This window comes from Eumetopias jubatus, unplaced genomic scaffold, assembly GCF_037043125.1.
Source record: "Eumetopias jubatus isolate StellerSeaLion01/CBP00866 unplaced genomic scaffold, mEumJub1_p1.0 scaffold_14, whole genome shotgun sequence".
Lineage (NCBI taxonomy): Eukaryota > Metazoa > Chordata > Mammalia > Carnivora > Otariidae > Eumetopias > Eumetopias jubatus.
The window spans coordinates 923,933-945,077 of NW_028274820.1; the positions used below are offsets into that span (position 1 = coordinate 923,933).

The following is a 21,145-nucleotide window of genomic DNA, read 5'->3' on the forward strand; positions in this document are numbered from 1 at the left end:
CCTGCATCCTGCACCCCTCTCAGTCGCTGGAAGTGCGCGAGATCCGTCCATCCACCCCCCTGATGCGGACCCTCCTGTTCTCCCCTTCCCCCACGCCTTCATCCTCACCTCCCAGGCTCTTCTAAGTTGCCTCCTCCCATGGCCCTTCGCCCGTGGCCGTGGCCGTAGCAGAGTCCTTCACAGTTTCCACTGCTCTGCCGACCCCCTACCATCTGGCCTGCACACACTTTCCAGCAACCAAAAGCCCTTCAGCATGCCCTGAGGGGCTTCTAGTCTGGATGAGGTGGCTGGCCTAGGCTTGTCTCTTTGCTTTTCCCGACTACCAATAAACGCAGGAAATCAGAGACAACCAAAACAGAACTCTTACACATGAAAAGAGTGAGGTGATGTGGTGAGGGTCCCCAGGGCTGGAGGAACAACAGAGCAGCCCGACATAAGGGGGTCCAGGACCACGTTTCCTCACCCCCAGCCTGCCACCAGGAAGAGGACCAGGTGGACGTATTCATCCCCATGTGGGGCTGGAGTCCCACTGACGACTCTGGGTGTGTGTGTGGGGTCTGCTAGAACTGGCAGGAAGATCAAGGAGAGGCCCATTCCTTCCCCACCCGGCTCACTGGCCCCCCTGCCCCACCGAGAGGCCCCAAGGGTGGGGGGGAAGTACTCCTCTCAGCGGCCAGATACCCTGCCCCCATCCAGAGGCCCAGGATGGCCCAGCAGGGACCTCTGCACGGTCCACTGTCACTGAAACCACAGGCCACTAGAGTAGCTCAGGATCTGTCTGCTGAGTCCAAACAGGATAACCACCTGCTAAAATACAAAATGTGAACATAATAGCCTGACTGTTCAGGAGACAATAAAAAAAAATCACGTCATACCAGGAAACTCAAGGAAGAACCCAAGACTCAGGAAAGTCACAACTAGAATAAGAAAGAGTAATCAACTGATGCCCAAACTGAGCTGAAGATGCTGGAATTATCTGACAAGGATTTTAAATCAGTCGTAATTGAAGAGGTTCCGTAAGGAATAACAGTTTATCTTGTAGCAAATGGAAAATGTCAGCAAAGAAACAGACATAACACAGAAGCAAACCAAAACCACAATATGATACAGAATCACTGAAAGGAAACACTTGCTGAGTGGCTTATCCGTGGCCAGAAATGACAGAGGATGTCCCAGTGAGGCTGAGGATGGGTCCACAGAAAGTACTCAACCTATTAACAACAACAACAACACAACACTGGGGGAAAAAACTGAACAGAGGCTCAGGAACCTGTGGGATAACAACACAAGAGCCACTGTTCCCATAACCGGAGTCCCAGAAGAAGAGTGGCAGGGGCGAGCAGTTGAAAAGAGTATTCAAAGAAATGATGGCTGAAACTCCCCAAATTAGGCAAAAGACAGAGACTTAGATTCAAGGAGCTGAGCAAATCTAAAATACGATACATCCAAGGAAATCCACGTCTGGCCACTTGAGCTGTAACTTCTTTTTTTTTTTTTTTTTTTTTAAGATTTTTATTTATTTATTTGAGAGAGAGAGAGAATGAGAGAGAGCACGAGAGGGAAGAGGGTCAGAGGGAGAAGCAGACTCCCTGCTGAGCAGGGAGCCCGATGCGGGACTCGATCCCGGGACTCCAGGATCATGACCTGAGCCGAAGGCAGTCACTTAACCAACTGAGCCACCCAGGCGCCCTTGAGCTGTAACTTCTGAGCACCAAGGACGAAATCACGGAAACAGCCAGAGAGACGAGCAGGAGGCCCACAGGGAATGCTGAGGACGACCACAGCGCACTTCCGATCCAGAGCCAGCGGCCGGAAGGAAGCCGAGCCATGTTTTCCAAGTGTTGACAGCAAGCATCGTTTGAGAAGGAAGGCGCTCGCTTCAGCCACGTGCCCGTGCACACACACAAGAACGAAGGAGAAATGCACTCTGAGCCAGGGGACACTGAAGGCTCCAGCCCCGGCAGACCGCCCCCCAAGCCCGGGTATAGCGTGTCTCTCCACAAGGACGGACGTAAGGGCGGCCTCTTGGGGCACTGGGAGGGAAGAAGGAGCATGGGAAGGGCAGAGAGATGGGCGCAACAGTGGGCACTCCTCCTGAGTGCCCGGTGGCACGTGGGACGAGAGCAACAAATGTTAACACCAGCTGACACTCGAGAGGATACTTAAAAGCGGGGATGGCACAGCGACCAACATGGAAGCAGTGTGCGCACGTAACCCGAAGTGCACACACTGCTGGCGGCCGACTGTGAGGACCTGCACGCGAGCGTGTTTCAATACCCAGAACGAACTCTAAGAAGACCATACAAGGGGCGCCTGGGTGGCTCAGTTGGTTGGGTGTCTGCCTTTGGCTCAGGTCATGGTCCCAGAGTCCTGGGATTGAGTCCTGCATCAGGCTCCCTGCTCAGGGGGAAGCCTGCTTCTCCCTCTCCCTCTGCAGCTCCCCCTGCTTGTGCTTGCTCTCCCCCGACTCCCCCGGGTCAAATAAATAAATAAAACCTAAAAAAAGAAAAAAAAGAAGAAGACAATACACGATGACACACCCCAAACCACTCTATGTAAGTCAAAATAGAGTCCTTTAAAATGTTCAGAGTCCACAGGTGAGGTGTCTGGATGGCTCAGTCGGTTAAGCATCCGTCTTAACCTCAGGTCATGATCTCAGGGTCCTGGGACTGAGTCCCATGTCAGCCTGCTCTGCAGGGAGCCTACTCATGTTCTCAAATAAATAAATAAAATTTTATAAAAAAGTGTTCAGAGTCCACAGGAAAGCAAGATGAGAGAAACAACAAGAAACAGAGGCAAACCAGAAGGCAAATAACAAAATGGCAGACTTTTGGCCTTAACACACATAAACGTAAATAGGTTAAATATACAAATTACATTAAATACGTTAAAATGTACACTCACAGATCAGGAGGCAAAGACTGGCAGAGTGGACAAAAAAGGCAGACTGAACTATATGCTGTTTATAAGAAAGTCACTTCAAATGCAATGACGTAGGTGTGCTGGGAGAAAGGAAGAAGACACACAGTATGAATGGTAATCAAACACAAGACAACAACAAAACGAAGAAGCAGGAGTGGCTGGGTTAATATCTGAGAAAGTAGACTTTTAAGCGAAGGAAATAAGTGGCGACAGACTGACATTCTGTGATGACACATTAGAGGTAGTGATTGGTCCCCCAGGAAGACATAAGAATCCTAAATGTGCACACATCAACTCTTAGAGCCTCAAAATACACGAGGCTGAAGCTGGCAGAGCAGAGGAGAGACTGGCATATCTGCAAGTATGGTTGAGGACTTCACTTTGTCCCCTTGACAACCCACAGGACCACTAGACAGAAAACCAGCCCAGATGTAGGAGACCCACACCATCCGCCCACCCACAGCATCCCTCAGGGTAGTCCACCCAGCAAGACAGAGTGCTCCTATGTTCAAAGTAGGGAACATTCCCCAAGAGAGATCAAACCTTGGACCATAAAACCAACATCAACACGTCTAAAATAACTGAAATCACAGTGTTTGTATTCAGACCACAATGGACTCCAACAAAATAAATCACAGCAAGACAACAGGAAAATCTCCAAACACTGGGAAGAAAACCACACTCTTGTAAATGATCCATGGGTCAAAGGGGAAGTACTTCGGGGAGCTTTTTTAAAAACACAGAACTGAACCAAATAAAAATAATACAAAACATCAAAGTATGTGGTCTGCAGCTAAAGCAGTGCTGAGAGGGATATTTATAGCACATCAGAAGGAGGCAAGACCTCAAAATCATTGAAATTCCTGCCTCATGAAATTCCTGCCTCATGACAGGAAAAGAGCAAAATAAAATCAAAACAAGCAGAAAGAAGGAAATAATAAAGTCAAGAGCAGAAATCAATGAAATTGAAAATAGGAAATCAATGAAACAAACAAAATGGTTCTGAGAAGAATTAATAAGATTGATAAACCCCTAGCAAGACTGACAACCTTAAGAGGAGAGAAGACACAAATGCCCAGTATCAGAGTGCCCTGGCGGCTGGATGCTTAATTCTGTGTCAGCCTGACTGGGCCACAGGATGCCCGGACGGCTGGTAAGATTCTGTTTCTGGGAGTGCCAGCGTGATGTCTGAAATCCCTGGAGGCAAGAAGAAAATTAAAATCTACCAAATTCGAGCAAGCAAAATGAAGTAGATAATATGAACAGTCCTGGAACCATGAAAGAAATTTAATTTTTCATTTAAAAGCTTACCTAAAGAAATGTTCAGGCCCAGATGATTTCACTGAAGAATTCTACCAAGCATGTAAAGTAGAATTAACATCAATTTTAAGCAATTTCTTCCAGAAAACAGAAGATGAAGGAACATATCCTAACTCATTTCCTGAGACAAATTTAAATACTGTACCCAAACCAAAGATAGTACCAGAAACAAACAAACGAACAAGAAACTACAGACAATATCTCCCATGAACTTAGGCGCAAAAAAATCTCAACAAAATATTGGCATATCAAATCTGACATTGTATAAAAAGAATTATACAACCATGACCAGATGGAATTTATTCCAGGTGTGCATGGCCGGTTCCACATTTGAAAACCATTTGGAACAATCCACCATACCAACAAGCTAAAGAAAAATTATGCGATCGTATTGAGTGACACACAACCCATCTGACATAATCCAACAGCCGTTCAGATTGCTAAACACTTCTCAGCAAGTTAAAATGAACTTGATCAAGATCATATGCAAAAGCCTTACAGCGAACACTGCTTGACGGTGAAAGACTGGCTTTCTAGGGCTGAGGGAAGAAAAGGGCGTCTGCTCCTGCCCCCGTTTTCAACACAGGGCTGGGGGCTCTAAGCCCACAGCGAGGCAAGAAAAGAACTAAGGGCAGCCAGACTCTTCTGGAACGAAAGCACGAGGCGCTCCCCTGGCCAGCTTCCCAGCGGAACCGGCGGGAATAATACAACAAGCAGTTAAAGCTCCTGGAGATGGTCCGATGGGCAAACAAATGAAGAAAGAGCTATCGAAGAAAATGGGTGCCGAGTTATTTATTTTGTTAAAGATCTATTTATTTGAGAGAGAGAGAGAGAGAGCACATGTGTCTGGGAGGAGGGGCAGAGGGAGAGAACCTCAAGCAGACTCTGCACAGAATGCAGAGCCTGATGTGGGGCTTGATCTCATGACCTGAGCTGAAACCAAGAGTTGGACACGACTGAGCCACCCAGGTGCCCTGTTCAAAGTTCAAAAGAAAGCAGAGCCAGTGGTATCTGAGCCAAGCTGCTCCTTCCCTCCCCTCTCCCTGCTCACCAAGCTAGAGAAGCTACCCGACTGCTGGGGCCAAGAACACAGGCCCCCAGTCACTTACCATTTCCTACCCTGTCCTGACACCTGCTGCGGAGGCTGAGTCCCAGGCAAGTGTGGCCGAGGTGGGGCTCCCTTTCTCTGTTTAGCCCCTGCTTGTGGGAAGGAGACTCTACCTTGGGCCTGACATGCTGAATATGCCGACCCGGTGGCCTCTCTACCAGCTCAAGGCCATGGTTCCAATCCAGAAGAGGCTGCTGTCCCCCCTCCACTGAGTGCTCAGCTCCCAGATTAGGGGTGTCTCTCACAAGCTTGCTTTGAGCCCTGGCTGAGATTTTGCCAGGCTATGAAGTGGATAGCTCCCAATCTCTTCCCATAGGAGCTGACTTCCCTTACAATAGAGCATGGGGAAGTTTCAGCCGAGGGTGCCCTCAGGACAGTGGGGGGGTTGTGGTCAAAGGCATGTGGGAGGAGATTCAGAGAGCCAATGAGGCCACAGCCTAGAGAGCAGGCCAGGGTGACTGTGGGCACACCTATGTACCTCCCGGAAGGAAAGCACCAGAGGCTGAACACTGCAGGGGAAAAGGAGCAGACTTCACCAAAATAGTCTAGCCAGTCCCCAGGCAAACAAGCAAATAACAGTAAGAAGCCCCAGAGGAGAGGGGGTGTTGGCCTTGGACCCAGAATTGTTATTTTATTAAAAATGCTCAATTTCCAACAAAAAATAACCAGGCACACAAAGAGAGGAAAGTATGACCCAGATTCCAGGAAGAAAGCGGGCAACAGGAACTGCCTATGAGAGTGACTAGATGACATATCTCACAAGGATTTCAAGGTACCTGTTATAAATATGCTCACGACTAAAGGAGAGCATGACTAAAGAAGTAAAGGAAGGTTTAATGATAAGGTTACATCAAGCAGAGAACATCCATAAAGCACAGAAATGAGGAAATTCACTTTAGGGGCCGACCACAAGATTTGAACTGGCAGGAGAATTGGTGAACTGGAAGACAGATCACAGGACATTATGCTAGCTGAAGAAGAGAAAAAAAAAAAAAAATGAACAGAGCCTCCAAGAAACATGGAACACATTAACTGCCCCCAACATACACATAATGGGAATACCAGGAGGAGAGAGAGAGAACTTTCAAAAAAGGCATGGCTGCAAACTTCCTAGGTTGAAAACAAAAACCTCCCATACATTCAGAAAACTCAATGGACTTCAACTAGGATATATACAGACAGAGCTGCAAAGACATATAAAAAAATGCTAAAAGTCAAAGACAGAATCCTAAAAGCAGCAAAAATAATTAGGACTGGTACATTAGTTCATCAAGGTTGGAGGATTCAAGATCAGTATATAAAGATCAATTGTTGATCCCAAATAGCCAAAGCAATCTTGAGAAAGAACAAAACTTAGAGGTATCACGCTCCCACATTTTAAACTATACTACAAAGCAAATAAGTAATCAAAGTAAATCAACACAGTATGGTACTGGCAGGAAACAGACACACACATTAATGGAACTGAATAGAGAGCAAAGAAATAAACCCACATTTATGGGGTCAATGAATCTATGACATAGAAGGCAAGAATATCCAATGGGGGAAAAGACAGTCTCTCCAACAGATGGTGTTGGGGAAAATTGGACGGCCACATGCAGAAGAATGAAACTGGACCACTTTCTTATACCACACACAAAATAAATGCAAAATGGACGGAAGACCTAAATGTTGAGACCTGAAGCCATAAAACTCCCAGAGGAGAGCACAGGCACTAAGTTCTCTGACCTCGGTCTCAGCAATATTTTTTGGACCAGTCTCCTCAGGCAAGGGCAACGAAAGCTAAAATGAGACTGCATCAAGCTAAAAAGCTTGTGCACGGGAAGGAACCATCAACAAAACATAAAGGCAGCAGCCTACCGAGAGGGAGAAGATATCTGCGAATCACACAACCAAGTAAGAGGTTAATATCCAAAATATATAAAGAACATGTACAATAAAAAAAAAAAACCAACAGGGGGCGCCTGGGTGGCTCAGTCGTTAAGCATCTGACTTCTGCTCAGGTCATGATCCCAAGGTTCTGGGATCCAGCCTCATATCAGGTCCCCTGCTTCTCCCTCTCCCACTCCCCTTGCTTATGTTCTTGCTATCGCTCTGTCAAATAAATAAAATCTTAAAAAAAAACCCCGACAACAAATACTGTGACTTAAAAATTGGCAGAGGATTTGAATAGATATTTCTCTAAAGAAGATGTCCAGATGGCCAACAGTAGCATGAAAAGATGCTTAGCATCACTCATCACCAGGGAAATACAACTCAAAACCACAGTGAGATACCACCTCACACCTGTCAGAATTGCTAGTATCAAAAAGAAAAAAATATTATGACAAGTGTTGGCAAGGACGTGCAGAAATTGGGACACTTGTGCAGTGTTGGTGGGAACACAAATTGGTGCAGCCACTCCACGGAGTGGAGGATCCTTGAGAAACTACAAAACAAATTGTAAAAAATCTAAAACCCAAAACACAAAATGGAAACAGCTTCAAAGAGAAACTGTTGGTTACCAGAGGAGGGAGGGATTGCGGGGGGGGGGGGGGGTTAAACAGATGAAGGGGATTAAAGGCACAAACTTCCAGTTAGAAAATAAGTAAGTCAGAAGTATGCAATGTACTGCACAGAGAATATGGTCAATACTATTCTAAGAACTTCGGTGACAGATGGTAACTAGACCCATGGGGACCATTTCATAATGTATACAAACACCGAATCACCATGACGTACACCGGAAACTAACAGGATATTGTACATGAATTATACTTTGGGTAAAGATTCAATTGTATTTCTATAAATCTGTAATAATCCAAAATTGAAATAAAGAAAATGCCATGCATAAGGACACCAAAAAAACAAAGTCCTTAGGAATCAGTTTAGCAAAGGACATTCAAAATTTTTAGTCTGAAGATTACAAAACACTGTTGAAATTAAAGAATGCCTAAATAAATGGGCAAACATGCCATATTCATGGATCAGAAGGCCTAAGGTGGTTCAGAAAGCACTCCTCAAACTGACCTAAGGCTTCCTTGCTATTCCTATCAGAATCCTGACTACTTCTTTGTAAGAACTGATAGGCTACTTCTAAAATTTGTGTGCAATTACGAGGGACCCAGAATAGTCAAAGCAACCTTGAAAACGTAGAATCTACTAAGACTCACATTGTAACAAATTCCAGTGTAGTTAAAAGTGTTGTATTTTCAGGCGTACAGTGTGAGTCAACACTTCCAGATTCACTCAGGGCTCAAGAAGCGTGTACTTGGCCCTCCACCTCCTCCCCCATCCCCTGGCCACCTCCCCTCAGGTACACATTTGCTCTCTACAGTTAGGAGTCTGTTTTTTGGTTTGTCTCTTTTCCTTTTTTAAATTCCGTATAGGAGTGAAATCCTATGGTGTCTTTCTTAGTTCACTCAGCATAATACCCTCTAGCTCCATCCACATCATTGCAAATGGCAAGATTTCTTTTTTTTATGGCTGAATAATATCCCATTGAATATATATACACCATTTTCTTTATCCATTCATCAGGCAATGGACACTTGGGCTGCTTCCATAGTTTGGCTATTGTAAATGCTGCTGCTATAAACATAGGGGTGCATGTATCCCTCTGAATTCGTGTTTTTGTCTTTGAGTAAATACCTAGTAGTGCAACTGCTGGGTCGTAGGGTAGCTCTATCTTTAACTTTCTGAGGACCCTCCATGCTGTTCCCCAGAGCGGCCGCACCAGCTTGCGTTCCCACCAACAGTGCAGGAGGGCTCCCCTTTCTCCGCATCCCTGCCAACAGCTGTTGTTCCCCGTTTTGTTAATTTTAGCCATTCTGACAGGTGTGAGGTGGTACCTCATTGTGGTTTTGATGTGCGTTTCCCTGATGAGTGATACTATCTTTTCATGTGTCTGTTGGCTGTCTGGATGTCTTAGGAGAAATGTCTGTTCATGTCTTCTGCCCATTTTTAAACTGTAAGGGTTTTTTTTTTTTTTTTGGTGTTAGTAAGTTCTTTATATACTTTAGACACTAATCCTTTATTGGATATCATCTGCAAATATCTCCTCCCATTCTGCAGGCTTTTAGTTTTGTTGGCTGTTTCCCTCACTGTACAGAAGCTTTTTATTTTGGGGTAGTCTAGGACTCACACTTTCTAACTTCAAATGTCCTACAAAGCAACAATCAAGAGACAGAGGGATATTGACAGCCCAGAAATAACCCCAGACATTTGTGGCCAACTGAGTTTCAACCAAGGTGCCAAGACCATACAATGAGAAAAGAACTATCTTCTCAATAATGGTGTTGGGATAACTGGACAGTCACATGCAAAAGAATGTAGTTGACACTAAACACGTACCAAATACAAAACTTAACTCAAAATAGGTAATAACGTAAGGGCAAAATTACAAATTTTGTCTGTGTCTTCTTGGAAGACACAGGTATATTTTCAAGACCTAGATTCACCAAGGGATTTTGAGATATGACCCTCCAAAGCACAATCAGAAGAAAAAAGAGTGGACCTCCCAGAAACTTCAATCTTTGTGGCCGCAAGGACACCATCAAGAAAGTGAAAATACAATCCACAAAATGGGAATAAGCATTTGCAAATCCTTTCTCCAACGAGGGACTGGTTTCTAGAACATACTTTTACAACTCAGATGACCTAAAACCGAGACACAGAATCAGAATAGGTATTCCTCCAAAGATGACGCAAATGGACAGTAAGCACGTGTGAGGATAGATCACTGGTTGTCGTGGAAACGCACATCAAGCTGGCTAGAATGAAGAGGGCTCCCCAGCACTGGCCACAGGGGGAGATGCACCACCTTCTGGAATCCTAGCCACATCTGTGAGGACGCATGGTGAGCACGCGGCAGACCTCAGGGCTCCCCTCTGCTGGCGGGAACGCACGACGGCACAGTGACAGCTGAGCTCCCGGGCATTTATCCGAGTACTGGGGTTCCCGCCATCCTTGTGGGCAGGGCTGAGCCATCTAACTGCAGGGGCAGGGCAGGACTGGCACAGGGAACCCTCATGAGCCCCCGAGGGAGCTAGTGCAGACCCAACCAGAGGGCCACGCAGATTCCTCTACAGGAAGGTCTTGAAGCCAGGATAGGAATGGAGAACAAAGGGGTGGCAGCCAGCAAGGGGGACGCGTGGGTATAGAAGGCGCAAGGGTCCTGCCTGGGGACTCCCATCCCCGTCAGTGTCCCGGTGCAACACCCGCCAGTGCTGAGAGGTCACCGATGAGGAAACCGGGAGGACAAAGCTACCATGTCCCTCCTCACAAGCGCAAAGGGACCAGAGCGTCTCCCGTGGAGGCCGGTGGTCCCGAGCAGTGCACAGGACCAGCTTGTGCGTCCTCAGCGGGCCCTCCGAGGCCCTGGCACCTGCCCACGGCAGTCCTTCACCGTGGCACGTCCTCCCGGCTCATCTTGCCTGGGCCACCGTGGCTGTGCCCTCCCACCTGATGAGGGACGGCCACCAGCCTGTGCAAACGTGTCCGACGGCTCCCCGTCCACCCCCAGGCGAGCTGCAAGTGTCAGGAAGAGACCCCTCTGGAGGTGTGGGGAATGGCTGGCCTGGGGACCCAGGGTGGAGGTGGCGCTTCTCCCCGGCTCCCTCCCCCACCCTGAGCTGCAGGGGGCTAACAGCAGTGGTCACCCTCTTGTCTGCTCCACCTACGAAGTCTCCAACGAGGGACCGGGACGGAGGCACACTGTTCTTCCCGGCGTCTGGGGGTGTGGCAGCAGTGGTGGTGGTGGCAAAAGAGGGTCAGGGCGCGCAGGCACACGATACCAGGGCCCCCTGGCCTGGCTGGGATGGCAGGGCGGGGTCGCCAGCCCCGCTGTGTCAGCTGAGCGCACTTTCCTCTGCTCTGGACCTAGTGTCAGCCCGGCTCCTTGGGGTCCCCCTGCTCCCACGACCACGGGCACGAGAACCTCCCAGGACGACTGTGCTCAGTACCCACACCGCCACGAGAACCCCAAGCCACATGCTCAAAACCCAGGGGCCTGCCCAGGAAGGTCCTCATGGCCCCAAGATCGGAAGCGTGGGGCTCCATCCGTGCCGATGCACCGTGCGCGCGCGCGGCCGGGACGAGGGCCTGGGGAGGCAGTAGCGGGGACCAGCCAGCCACGCCGACAGCAGCGCGGAGAGTGGTGATGGGGACAAAGGCCGGGGCGCCTCCTGGTGTTGAAAACCAAAGTCACAGGTTTATTGGCCACGGGAGGCAGGAGCTGCCGGCAAGCTCGCGCAGGGACGTTGTGTCCAAGTGGCCCTGGTCAGGCCTTGGGGGAGCCCGGCCCCCCACGAACATGGTCCACGGCTCGGGACGGTCACTTGGCCAGCTCCTCTGCCACCGCTTTCCGCATCTTGTCCTTCAGGTAGGCGCCCTTCTGCCATTCAGACCTGAGTTCCAGCCACTCGTAGTACGGGACCTGCGGGGAGGGCGTGGGGACCCCTGCTCTGCACCCGCACCCCTGGCTCCCAAGCCCACAGAGCTGTAGGACTGTGGCCAGGGAAGACGCCCCGCTTGCCTCAGTGCTCAGAGATACAGGGCGCTGATCTTTGCGGCCAGGGATCCGAGAGTCCGTGGCACCCCAGAACAACTTTTTAATTTTTAAAGATTGTTAAAGACAGAAATCCACCCAAGATATAAATGTGACCAAACCGTCACGCGGTATTTAAGGACGCTCCCGCGTCCTCTGGCCTGTACGGGACAGTGCACTCCGGGGCTGGCGTGCAGACCTGGTCTGCAAGGCCCTGAGCGGATCCCAGGAACTGCGGCGTGAAATACCACCTTCCAAGCTTCCCTTTCTCCCGTGTCAAGGGGGGCCCCTGGCGTGGCCAGCCTCCGGGGCTGGGCCCCGACAGTACTCACGTCCACCACCAGGAAGCCAGCGGCCTGCACGTGGCGCCGGGCCAGCGCGAAGCGCCCCAGCAAGTCTCGGCTCCGGCTGCCATAGCTGGGGAACTCCCACCGCAGGAAGGCCAGCCTGGAGGGGAAGGGGCACGGAGCTGGAGCGGAGTATACTCCCTAGGGCCCTCGGAGGGAGGAGGGGCCCCAGAGAAGCAGCGTGGCTGCCTACCTCTTGGCCCCGGGGGGCAGCGGCTGGCTCCCAGAGGGTGGGGCGAGATGAGGGGCCACGAAGTCCCTGGGGGGCAGGAACTGGCTTTCAGAGTCCAGCAGCACCTCGGCGTCTAGGGAGGGGTGTGGGTGCACATGTTGGGGACTGTCCCTGGGGGCGCAGGGCCCTCCTCACAGCAGAGGGGCCAAACAAGCAGCAGCCCTGTGGCCGTCAGCAGGGGGAGCGTGGGGAGGGCCTCACCCAGGACCCAGCCGTACTGCGTGGGCACCATGAAGCTGCCCCTGCTGCTGCCCTCCAGCAGTCCCTTCAGCGTGTCCTGCAGCTCCTTCTGCAAGGGGGTCACCTTCCTGTCGAGAGCTGAGAGTCTGGGGACCAGGGCTGAGGCTGGCAGATGGGGGCCAGTGTACTCTGGGTGCTCCAGCTGGGCGCTAGCATTGATGTGGAGCAGCTTCTGGAAGGTGCTCTGATCCTTCGGGGACCCGCCCTCTGAGGGAGAAGACAGCGTGAGAAGAAAGGGGGAGCTGAGGGCGGCACCGGGGTGGAGGGACATGCGGGCCAGGTGGGGGACAGTGGCACCCTGCTCCCGTGCTGCCCCCGGAACTACATGCGTCACCAGGAGGGGGTCTGTGGGCTACCCACAGGGAGGGGGCGGAGGAGCAGCCAGTGCCTGGTGAGCTCGGGGCGCTGCGCGGGCTCAGCATCACTTAGGAGAGGAGGGGACACCCCGCCGCTCACCTAGGAAGCGGGTGTGCAGGTCAGGGCGCAACACGGCCTGCAGCTCTGCCTCCTGCACCTGCTGCAGCACGCACAGGGCCCACACCACGTCCACCTGCAGTGCTGGGTGCAGGCCCATCAGCGCTGAGCCCAGCTTCTCGTGAACCTGGGTGACAACAGGGCGGGCAGAGGGAGGGGGCTTCCCTCAGCGGCCGCCAACGTCCCCAGGCCAGCAGTGCTAAGGGCTCCCGAATGACTTGGCCGCACTGACGCCCAAAGCAGCTATGGGGGGATTCCTGCTGCTGCTCTCGGTCAGGCGTGGGGCAGCCCTTTGTAGAGAGTACCAGAAACTCTCCTCAGCACCCAGGGCCAACCCAGACAGCACGACCTTCAGGCAGACGTTCCGGCCCCTCCCAGCAGCAAGTCCGTGCCCCGAAATCACGTCTCCCTTAACGCGGCAAGCAGGCCCGAGGCCAGGGACATGCTTCTGGCCTTGAGGGGAGTTGGAGGCTATGAAAGGAGCCACAGCTGGCCTGCTGGGGTGGTGCCACATGGAGGCCCAGGGTCAAAGCCGGTGGTGCACACGCGGGACGCCTCACCCCTGCATGGATGCACTCTGCACGGTGGCCTGCACAGCATGCAGCCCTGCCAGCAGCGTCAGCGGGGCATTCAGGAAGCCTCAGGAACGGAGACCAGGGGTCCCCCACCCCTGACTGTGCGGCGAGTGAGCCGGCCGACACCTCCTGAGCAGCAGCTGTTCTGGGCCACAGAGCAGGCGTGGGGGATTGCACGTCTTTGGTGCCCAGACAATGTGTGCCATGTGGCTCTAGCTGGCCCCCATGCAGAAGTCCAGCCTGAAGCTGCACCCCAGGAGCCCTGCGGCAGCCGGCAAACCAAGGGAAGAGAATGGGGGAGCAGGGGTGCACAGACCGTACCAGGCTGAAGAACTGGTCCTCCCGCTCCGGGTGGAAGTTCAGATGCGCGAAGGCCAGGAGCACGTTGCACAGGTGCGGCACCGGGATGGTCTGGGCTCTGTCCAGGACGTGCTAGGCCGGCCACATGAAGCGGGGGACAGCGTAAGACGGACCCGTCCCTCCCACAGGGCGCGTGACCCCAGCTACCTGGGACCACCTAGACCTTCCCTGGCAGCAGCTGCCATCCCCCAGAGGCTGGGACCCTAGAGAGCTGCCCGGCAGAGGCTCTAGAAATGTTGCATCCCCCCGGCACAGCCTCAGGCAGCTGCATGCAAACATAAGCATCTTTCCTCGCTGCTGTTCTGGGAGCTGTGAGCTGAGAGCCTGGCCGTCCATACTACTCCCTGCGACAGCCACCCAAAGACATAAATTCCTCCCAAGGTCAGTGAGAGGACAAAGGACACCATCCTCACCCATTCGTCTGCACCACTTAATGACCCGGGGAGGAACCCCCGATCTGCAACTAGGCAGTGTGTCTGGCCGGCTGTGCCTCCCTGATGGAAGGGGCAGGGAACCCGCTCCTTGAGGGGGTCAGGCCCACAAGGCCGTTCCAGCCCAGGCTTCAGGGCTCTGCCCGGCTCACCTGGACGAAGGCCTCAAACAGAGGCCCGCTGAGCCACTTGAGGAGGGCGAAGGACTTGGCACAGCGGGCCACCTCGCCGGACGTCAGGCGGGGCGTGTGGGGTAGCAGGTCGGCAGCCAGGCGCTGGAACACCTGGGGCTGCTGGAAGCCAAGTTTGCCTTCGGGACAGAGCAAGCACAGGGTTCACCCCGTGAGGGTTGGCAGGCTGCCCTGGGAGCCACCCAGCCACCCCAGCCTGGTCTGGGGGCGAGGTGTCCGTGACCAAATTTATCCCTGAGGCCAAGCACGAGGGATCAGGGCCCATGGGTCACAGCGTTTCTGTGGCAGCCTTTCGGGCCAGTGCAAGCCACGGGGCGGGCGGGCACCGAATTTGACACAGCTGCGGCCAGAGCGCCCTCTCCCCCCACTGCTCCCGGTGGCAAGGGCTCACCGTAGGCGTACGCCAGGTCCAAGAGTATGCCTTTCGTCAGGGGGAAGGGCTTCTGGACCAGGTGGTAAGAGATGGCTCGCAGCAAGGGCACGCAGCGCCGGTTCTGAGTGGCCAGCGTCACCAGCACCTTCCGCAGCTCGTCGGGGCCGAATTGTTCTACCAGCTCCAGGCACTGTCAATCACAGCCGGCAGCGGTCAGCTGGACGGCCGAGGCCAGGGCTCCCAGGCAGCGCTGTGTGGCCCCTGTGGGACAGCGACTGGACCTGAGCTCACTAACCCCAGGCCCCGGCTGTGTGGGGCCTGCCTCAGCTCCCATCCGGGGAACCCCCGGGCCCGGGGCGCCCTGTCTGCAGCCAGACTTATCCCCAGGTCCCAGCATGGGGGGACCCGGGGCCCATGAGCCGCAGGGCTTGCTGTGGCAGCCATCTGGGCCAGCACCCACTACAATGGGAACAGGGGCTGAATTTGACTTGACTGCAGGGCAGGAGTGGGGGCATGACATCACCAGGAAGCGCCAGCCTGGAGCCAGGCCACTGGCCGGCCCAGGTTACACGCACAAGGTAGTTCTAGAGAAGATGAGGCACGCCAGGCTCATCAGCATGGCCACAGAGCGTGCTTGTGGCTGCCCAGGCCTCCTGCCCCAGTACCTTGTCCTCCAGGCGGTTCATCAGCGGCTCCGACAGGGGCCCTGTCTTCGCCATCATGGCCACCACCATGCGGCCATCTTCGATTTCTGCCCAGCGCCGCTCCAAGTGCACGAGCAGCTCGGCCAGCAGCTCCTGGGAGCCCCGCTCCTGCATGTAGGTGGCGCTGGACTCTGCCAGGAAGGCCAGGTGCTTGTACTTGAGCCTGCGCATGCGCCACCGTACCTCCTGCTCCACCGACTGCAGCTCCTTGCAGGCCGCCGGGAGCGCCAGTGCGTAGAGGCTCCGGAGCAGCCTCACGAGGGGTCCGTGCCAGACCGAGGCTATCTGGGCGGGGAGGACACAGGGAAGTCACACCTGAGACCCGACCTGTCCCGTGCCAGGGGTCTGGGCTGGAAGCTGCCTGCCCAGCACGGCTCCCCACCCACTGCTGGAAGGCGGGCACTTCCGGCAGCCCGCCCCACTCCGCCAGCTGTCGGAGCCACCTGCACATAAGAGCTCTGCGCGAGAAGGGCAATTCCCCTCGGCTTTCCCCAATGCAGATTCCACGGAGGTGGCCGGTTACACAGAGACCTGGCCACGGATCTGCACGGTGGGCACGCCTGACAAGTGCCCTCTTGCACGTGCAGACCCAAACCCAAGCAAGCCGTCAGGTCCAGAAGTCAGGGGAAAGCCTGCAGGGCTGACTCAGGGTCACATTCTGTCAACCTGCTGGTTCTTTTGCTGGCAGTGACATGACGCTTGTTAGCTGTCAGACATGCTGACTTTTCTTGGGCAAACAACTGCTCTATCGAGTCTGAGAAGTCCCAAACCCTAAACCCCTCTTCTCCAACGGAGCAGTCCTACAGCTCCTGAGAACATTGCGTCTCTCAGGAACGCCGATGAGAGCGAAGCCGACACCCTGCAGAGCAGGTCCAGGTGCCGGTGCCCCGCTGCCCCACCCCGCCCCTCCTCCCCAAGGCGTGAAGCCCCACAAAGCAGCCCTGGCATATGTGGGCAAGAGGAGGCCCAGCTGCCCCTACACCCCCAGGCGTCAGGGAAGAGAGGCCGGCTGTTCACCTGCCACCACCATCGTCACCTCAGGCACCCACAGCCTGTGAGGCTTCACCCCACACAGTGTCCCCAAAGCCCCATGCCGGCGGCGCCACCATCTCCCTCCTCCTCGGGGGCTGCTTCTGACAAGGGGGACCCCGCTGTTCCCAGCAGGGCGTGTTTCCAGGGGGCCCCTCCAGCCTGGCTCACACCCTTGCAGAGGCCCCACAGGGGAGCCAGGACCCGGGTGTTCATGGGGGGCTCTGTCGGCAGCACTGAGCCTCTAACTCTGCCCCTTCTGGTGGGGCCGCTCCCTGCATCTGTGAAATGGGACCACACAGAGGGGGTGCAGCGCAAACACGGGAGCCAGTGAAGGGCTGGGAGGCCAGCAAGTGCAGAATTTGAGTCCGTATCAGGAAACCTGATGCCTGCACCTGTGCGTCTCCTGGATGGCAGGGCGACTTTTAAAAGGAAGCTTGGTCATCGTTCGCATCCTACTTTGTTCCCAGTTTGTTCTGGCTCATAAACTAGTTACAACATCCCCTCTCATCTCCTAAAACGTGCTTCAGTTATCTGTGTGTGTACCAAATACTTAATAAATAACAATCAAGATCACAGTCTCAGAACAAGGAACTCGATAAGGGATTAGATCGACAGCATCAGAGAGAAGTGACCTTCTGTCGTGACCCCAGTGCACGCACACGTTTCACTAAGACAGAAAACTCCATGACTCGATACTTCCCTTACTACTCTCGAGCGTTCTGACATTTTCTGTTAGCCTATCTCGTTAAAAAAACAGCCAGCCACGCCCACTGCTTTCCTGCCCTGCAGTCCAGAAACTCCACCCTTGAACTATGAATCTCCTCCTCGTCACCTCTGATAACTGGATACAAGGCTCTGGTGCTCAGTGACAGAAGCATGTCTTCTTCCCTCCAGCGCGGAGCAGGGGAGGGAATGTGGGCTGACAAGGCCAGAGCCAACAACTGGTGTGCGCCACCCCCCCCCGCCGCCAGTGCCACACAGACAGGTCCCCCCTTCTCTCTGTACTCGCGGGTAAGGATCTGGCCAGCTGGATGATGGCCACGCTCAGCCCGGCTGTCTGGCACCCTTCATTAGCCCCTCAGCATCTCCTCCAGCATCAGGGGTGTGCTCACTGTGAGCCAGATACTGGAGGGGAGCTACCCAAGTCAGGATGGCCTGGCCAGGGAAAAAGCACCCCAGAAACAGAGAAAGACCAGCTCGCTTCCTGTGCGTCCATTTTCACGTCCCATTTACTGCTTGGAAGAGAAGGACAGTAATATTCACCTACTGGGGCTGTGAAGAGGATTAACAGAATAAAGACTCTACAAAATGAAAAACCACAGGATGTGGAGAACTAAGAAAGCAGCAGGGTTCCTGCCTATAGAAAGCGAGTGGCTGCTCTGGACTCCGATGCCACTGTTTTCTGCCCGTTGAACCCTCAGAGAACATTCTAGAAACCCACCTGGCCGTCGACAAGCTGGAGAAGCCGCTGAAAGCGGGCATCCTGCATGAGCAAGGCCTTGTACTCTGGCTTGTCAGAGAGCAGGCGAGAAAGCTGGATGAGCATGAGGGCGGCGTGGTTCTCCTGCAGGCAGTGACCACCATCGAGCAGCTCCAGGAGCTCCTCTGGCCGGGTGGCCTTTTGGATGAGCTGGTCCACCTCTTGCTGCTCTGGCCTGGTGGTGAACACTTGTTCCTTCTCTGAGAGCCCTGACAAGGAACCTGGGAAGTGGGAACTGGGCGAGGTAGCTGAGGAAGTCAGAGTCCTGGGGGTGACCTGGGTAAATCTCAGTCGGCCAACTGGAGCCACGGCAGGGGCCACAAGGGAGGCCTCCCTCAGGAGGCATGCGCATCGTTTCACCAGGCGAGCCGCCATGACGGGGGGCGCACAGGCAGGCACGACTGCTAACAAGTGGTCCCACAGCCCTGAAAAGACAAAGGAGAGAAAGGGGTGATGCAGGCAGAGCTCCTGACTCCCAGACATGAGAGCAGGACAGATGAAACCACGGCCACTCTCTCCACACCAGCGGGAACCTCGCCTTTCTGCCTGTCCCTGGGCACGCCAGTGCGTTCTGAAGCAAAAAGCTCACAGGCTTTTCGTTTCAGCGTAGAATGTGACCAAACACCCAAACGCAGGAGCATTACAGCTTGGGCTGTAGAGTGCCAGTCCTGGCTGTGCTTGGAACCACCTAGTTCAACGATCCAGACCGAGGCCTCCTAGGTGTGGCTCTGCAGGCATTCACTCTCTTACTTCAAAGGCACCCAGGATTAAGAATCGCTGACTTGCAGAGACGCGGGACAAGACATTTTACCTCAAGCAGCTCCTGGAAAACCCAGGACACGTAACCCACGTCCCACAGCTTCACACCCGGACGACCTCCCTGCAGCACACTCCCACCTCCCACAGGCCCCGCACCTTCAGGAGAGCCCGGCAGGCCCTGCTGTTCCCCCTCCTGCCCCCGACACCCCAGGACCCAGGAAATCACCCTTCATGCCTCCACAGCCAGGCGAGACGTTACCTCCAAGGACCCGTCACGCATCCTGCTGCTGCGGCCTCTAACCGCTCGCACCGTCTCGCACAGCAGGGCGATCCAACGGCCGGCGCACGGCAAGGGCCCGGGCCTCCCCTCCTGCCAAAGCAGAGAGCGCGTTCAACGTTGCTTCCATTTCCCGGAACTTGGCAACCGGCCGTCACGCTTCACTCGCCCACCAGCGCACCGCAGCTCTAAGACCCTCGGTCTGATCACCGAAAAGCGGAGGCTCCGGAGGGACACGGGCCCAAAAGCAACGTCCCCCACCCACGGCGCCCCGGCGGCGGGGCCTCTCCCCGCGGAAGACAACCCTGCCGCCTACGGAGGGAGCTGAGGTTCGCGGGCCCCACTGGGGTTAGGCGAACACCAGCCTCAAAGCCCGGCCCTCGGGGGCAGACAGACCACCCGCACCCGGGCCCGCGGGCCACCACGCGGGATGGCGGCGGAGGAGCGCGTGCGCACGGTCCGGCCGGGTCCCCGCCTCCAGCCCCAGGACCCCGACCCCCAGCAACCCGGCGCGCCCTCCAGCCCTCAGGACTCACGCCCAGAATCCCCCTCCCCGCCGGCACCGGACATACGCAGCAGCCGCGAGGGCGACCGCTGACCTCCATGTGTCCCCGCACCGCCCTCGGCTCACGCCGCGCGGCGCGCTCGCTACGTCACTCGGAGCGCCGCCGGAAGCGAGCCGAGCCGCGGTCCGCCCGACCGGAAGTCATGCGCGCTACCCTTTCCGGCCGGCTGCCATCTTTGCTGAGGGCAGGCAGCCGGAAACCACGCTGGCTGCTCTTTTCTCGCTGGGTGCCATCTTTGCTGAGGGCACAAACTAGGAGACGGGAAGTAGGGGAGGGAGAGACGGGCTCAGGGAAGGTGGGAAGGGGGAAGAATGAGGCGCCCGGGACCCGGGGCTGAAGGCTGGGCGCGCTGCAGCCCGCCCCGGGTCCCCGTGAGGAGACGGTGCCCGGCCGAGGTCGTGCGGAAATGCAGGCGCGGTGTGCCTGCGTCCTGCCAGGGTTTCTGTTTTCTGTAGAATTGTGGAATTTATGTGCAGTCTCTGGCTTGTAGGTGTGACCGTGTAATTTTGGAAAGACTGAAGTGCGGGGAAGCGGAGCCCCGCGCACCTGAGGTCCGTGCGTGGTGACTGTCCCTTTGCGCCGCGCTCTCCCGGCTCCGTGCGGTTCGCCCCGGCCTGTGGTCGCCGGATTGCGGCTCCCGGTGTCCGTCAGAGTCCAGCGCCTCTCCCCGGAGCCCTCTCTAGCCGCTCCTACACATCGGGTGGGTCCCGGCGCCTTCCGACCCCCAGTGGGGGCGTCGGCGGGGTCCCCCCTTCCCGGGGGCGCGTCGGCGGGGTCCCCCCTTCCCGGGGGCGCGTCGGCGGGGTCCCCCTTCCCGGGAGGCCGTCGGCGGGGTCCCCCTTCCCGGGGACAGTCGGCGGGGTCCCCCCTTCCCGGGGGCGCGTCGGCGGGGTCCCCCCTTCCCGGGGGCGCGTCGGCGGGGTCCCCCTTCCCGGGGACAGTCGGCGGGGTCCCCCCTTCCCGGGGGCGCGTCGGCGGGGTCTCCCCGGGGACAGTCGGCGGGGTCCCCCCTTCCCGGGGGCGCGTCGGCGGGGTCCCCCCTTCCCGGGGGCGCGTCGGCGGGGTCCCCCTTCCCGGGGGCCACCGGCGTGGCCCCTCCATCCCGGGAGGCCGTCGGCGGGGTCCCCCTTGCGCAGTCCTGTCGCTGCTCCTCCGGCCGCGAGTTTGTCGGAGTGCGCCCTGGCTGGTCCTGGAGAGCTGATGGGGCGGAGGCCGATTCGGACCTTGT

At 55.4% G+C, this 21,145-nt stretch overlaps 1 protein-coding gene and 2 non-coding genes across 7 annotated transcripts; all 3 read right to left on the minus strand.

Annotated features, from left to right (window-relative positions):
* Positions 1-11,520: 11,520 nt before the first annotated feature.
* On the minus strand, positions 11,521-20,001 carry TBRG4 (transforming growth factor beta regulator 4). Of its 5 annotated transcripts, none has more exons than XM_088018332.1 (12): positions 19,924-20,001; positions 19,301-19,444; positions 18,277-18,740; positions 15,765-16,088; positions 15,118-15,289; positions 14,688-14,845; positions 14,066-14,176; positions 13,152-13,296; positions 12,657-12,902; positions 12,417-12,528; positions 12,209-12,323; positions 11,521-11,765 (listed from the first exon to the last, which is right to left on the minus strand). In XM_088018332.1, the coding sequence occupies exons 2-12, from the start codon at positions 19,305-19,307 to the stop codon at positions 11,664-11,666; spliced, it is 1,956 nt and encodes a 651-aa protein (XP_087874458.1). In that variant the 5' UTR covers positions 19,308-19,444; positions 19,924-20,001; the 3' UTR covers positions 11,521-11,663. The 5 variants fall into 5 exon arrangements, with proteins under 5 accessions (XP_087874458.1, XP_087874461.1, XP_087874457.1 ...); XM_088018335.1 differs by having other exon boundaries at positions 19,334-19,444; positions 19,888-19,995; XM_088018331.1 differs by having other exon boundaries at positions 19,888-19,995.
* On the minus strand, positions 14,937-15,071 carry LOC114213714 (small nucleolar RNA SNORA5). Its single transcript, XR_003610256.2, has one exon. It is a non-coding gene; the product is annotated as a small nucleolar RNA SNORA5 (small nucleolar RNA).
* On the minus strand, positions 15,459-15,596 carry LOC114213715 (small nucleolar RNA SNORA5). The gene has a single exon (XR_003610257.1). It is a non-coding gene; the product is annotated as a small nucleolar RNA SNORA5 (small nucleolar RNA).
* Positions 20,002-21,145: the final 1,144 nt, after the last annotated feature.

Excerpts from the sequence above, each read along its gene's own strand:
- TBRG4 (XM_088018332.1), bottom strand. Across the intron at positions 15,290-15,764 it reads TGAACCGCCTGGAGGACAAG|TGCCTGGAGCTGGTAGAACA; the intron begins GTACTGGGGCAG and ends TGTGATTGACAG. Across the intron at positions 12,324-12,416 it reads CTGCCCCCCGGGGCCAAGAG|GCTGGCCTTCCTGCGGTGGG; the intron begins GTAGGCAGCCAC and ends CTTCCCCTCCAG.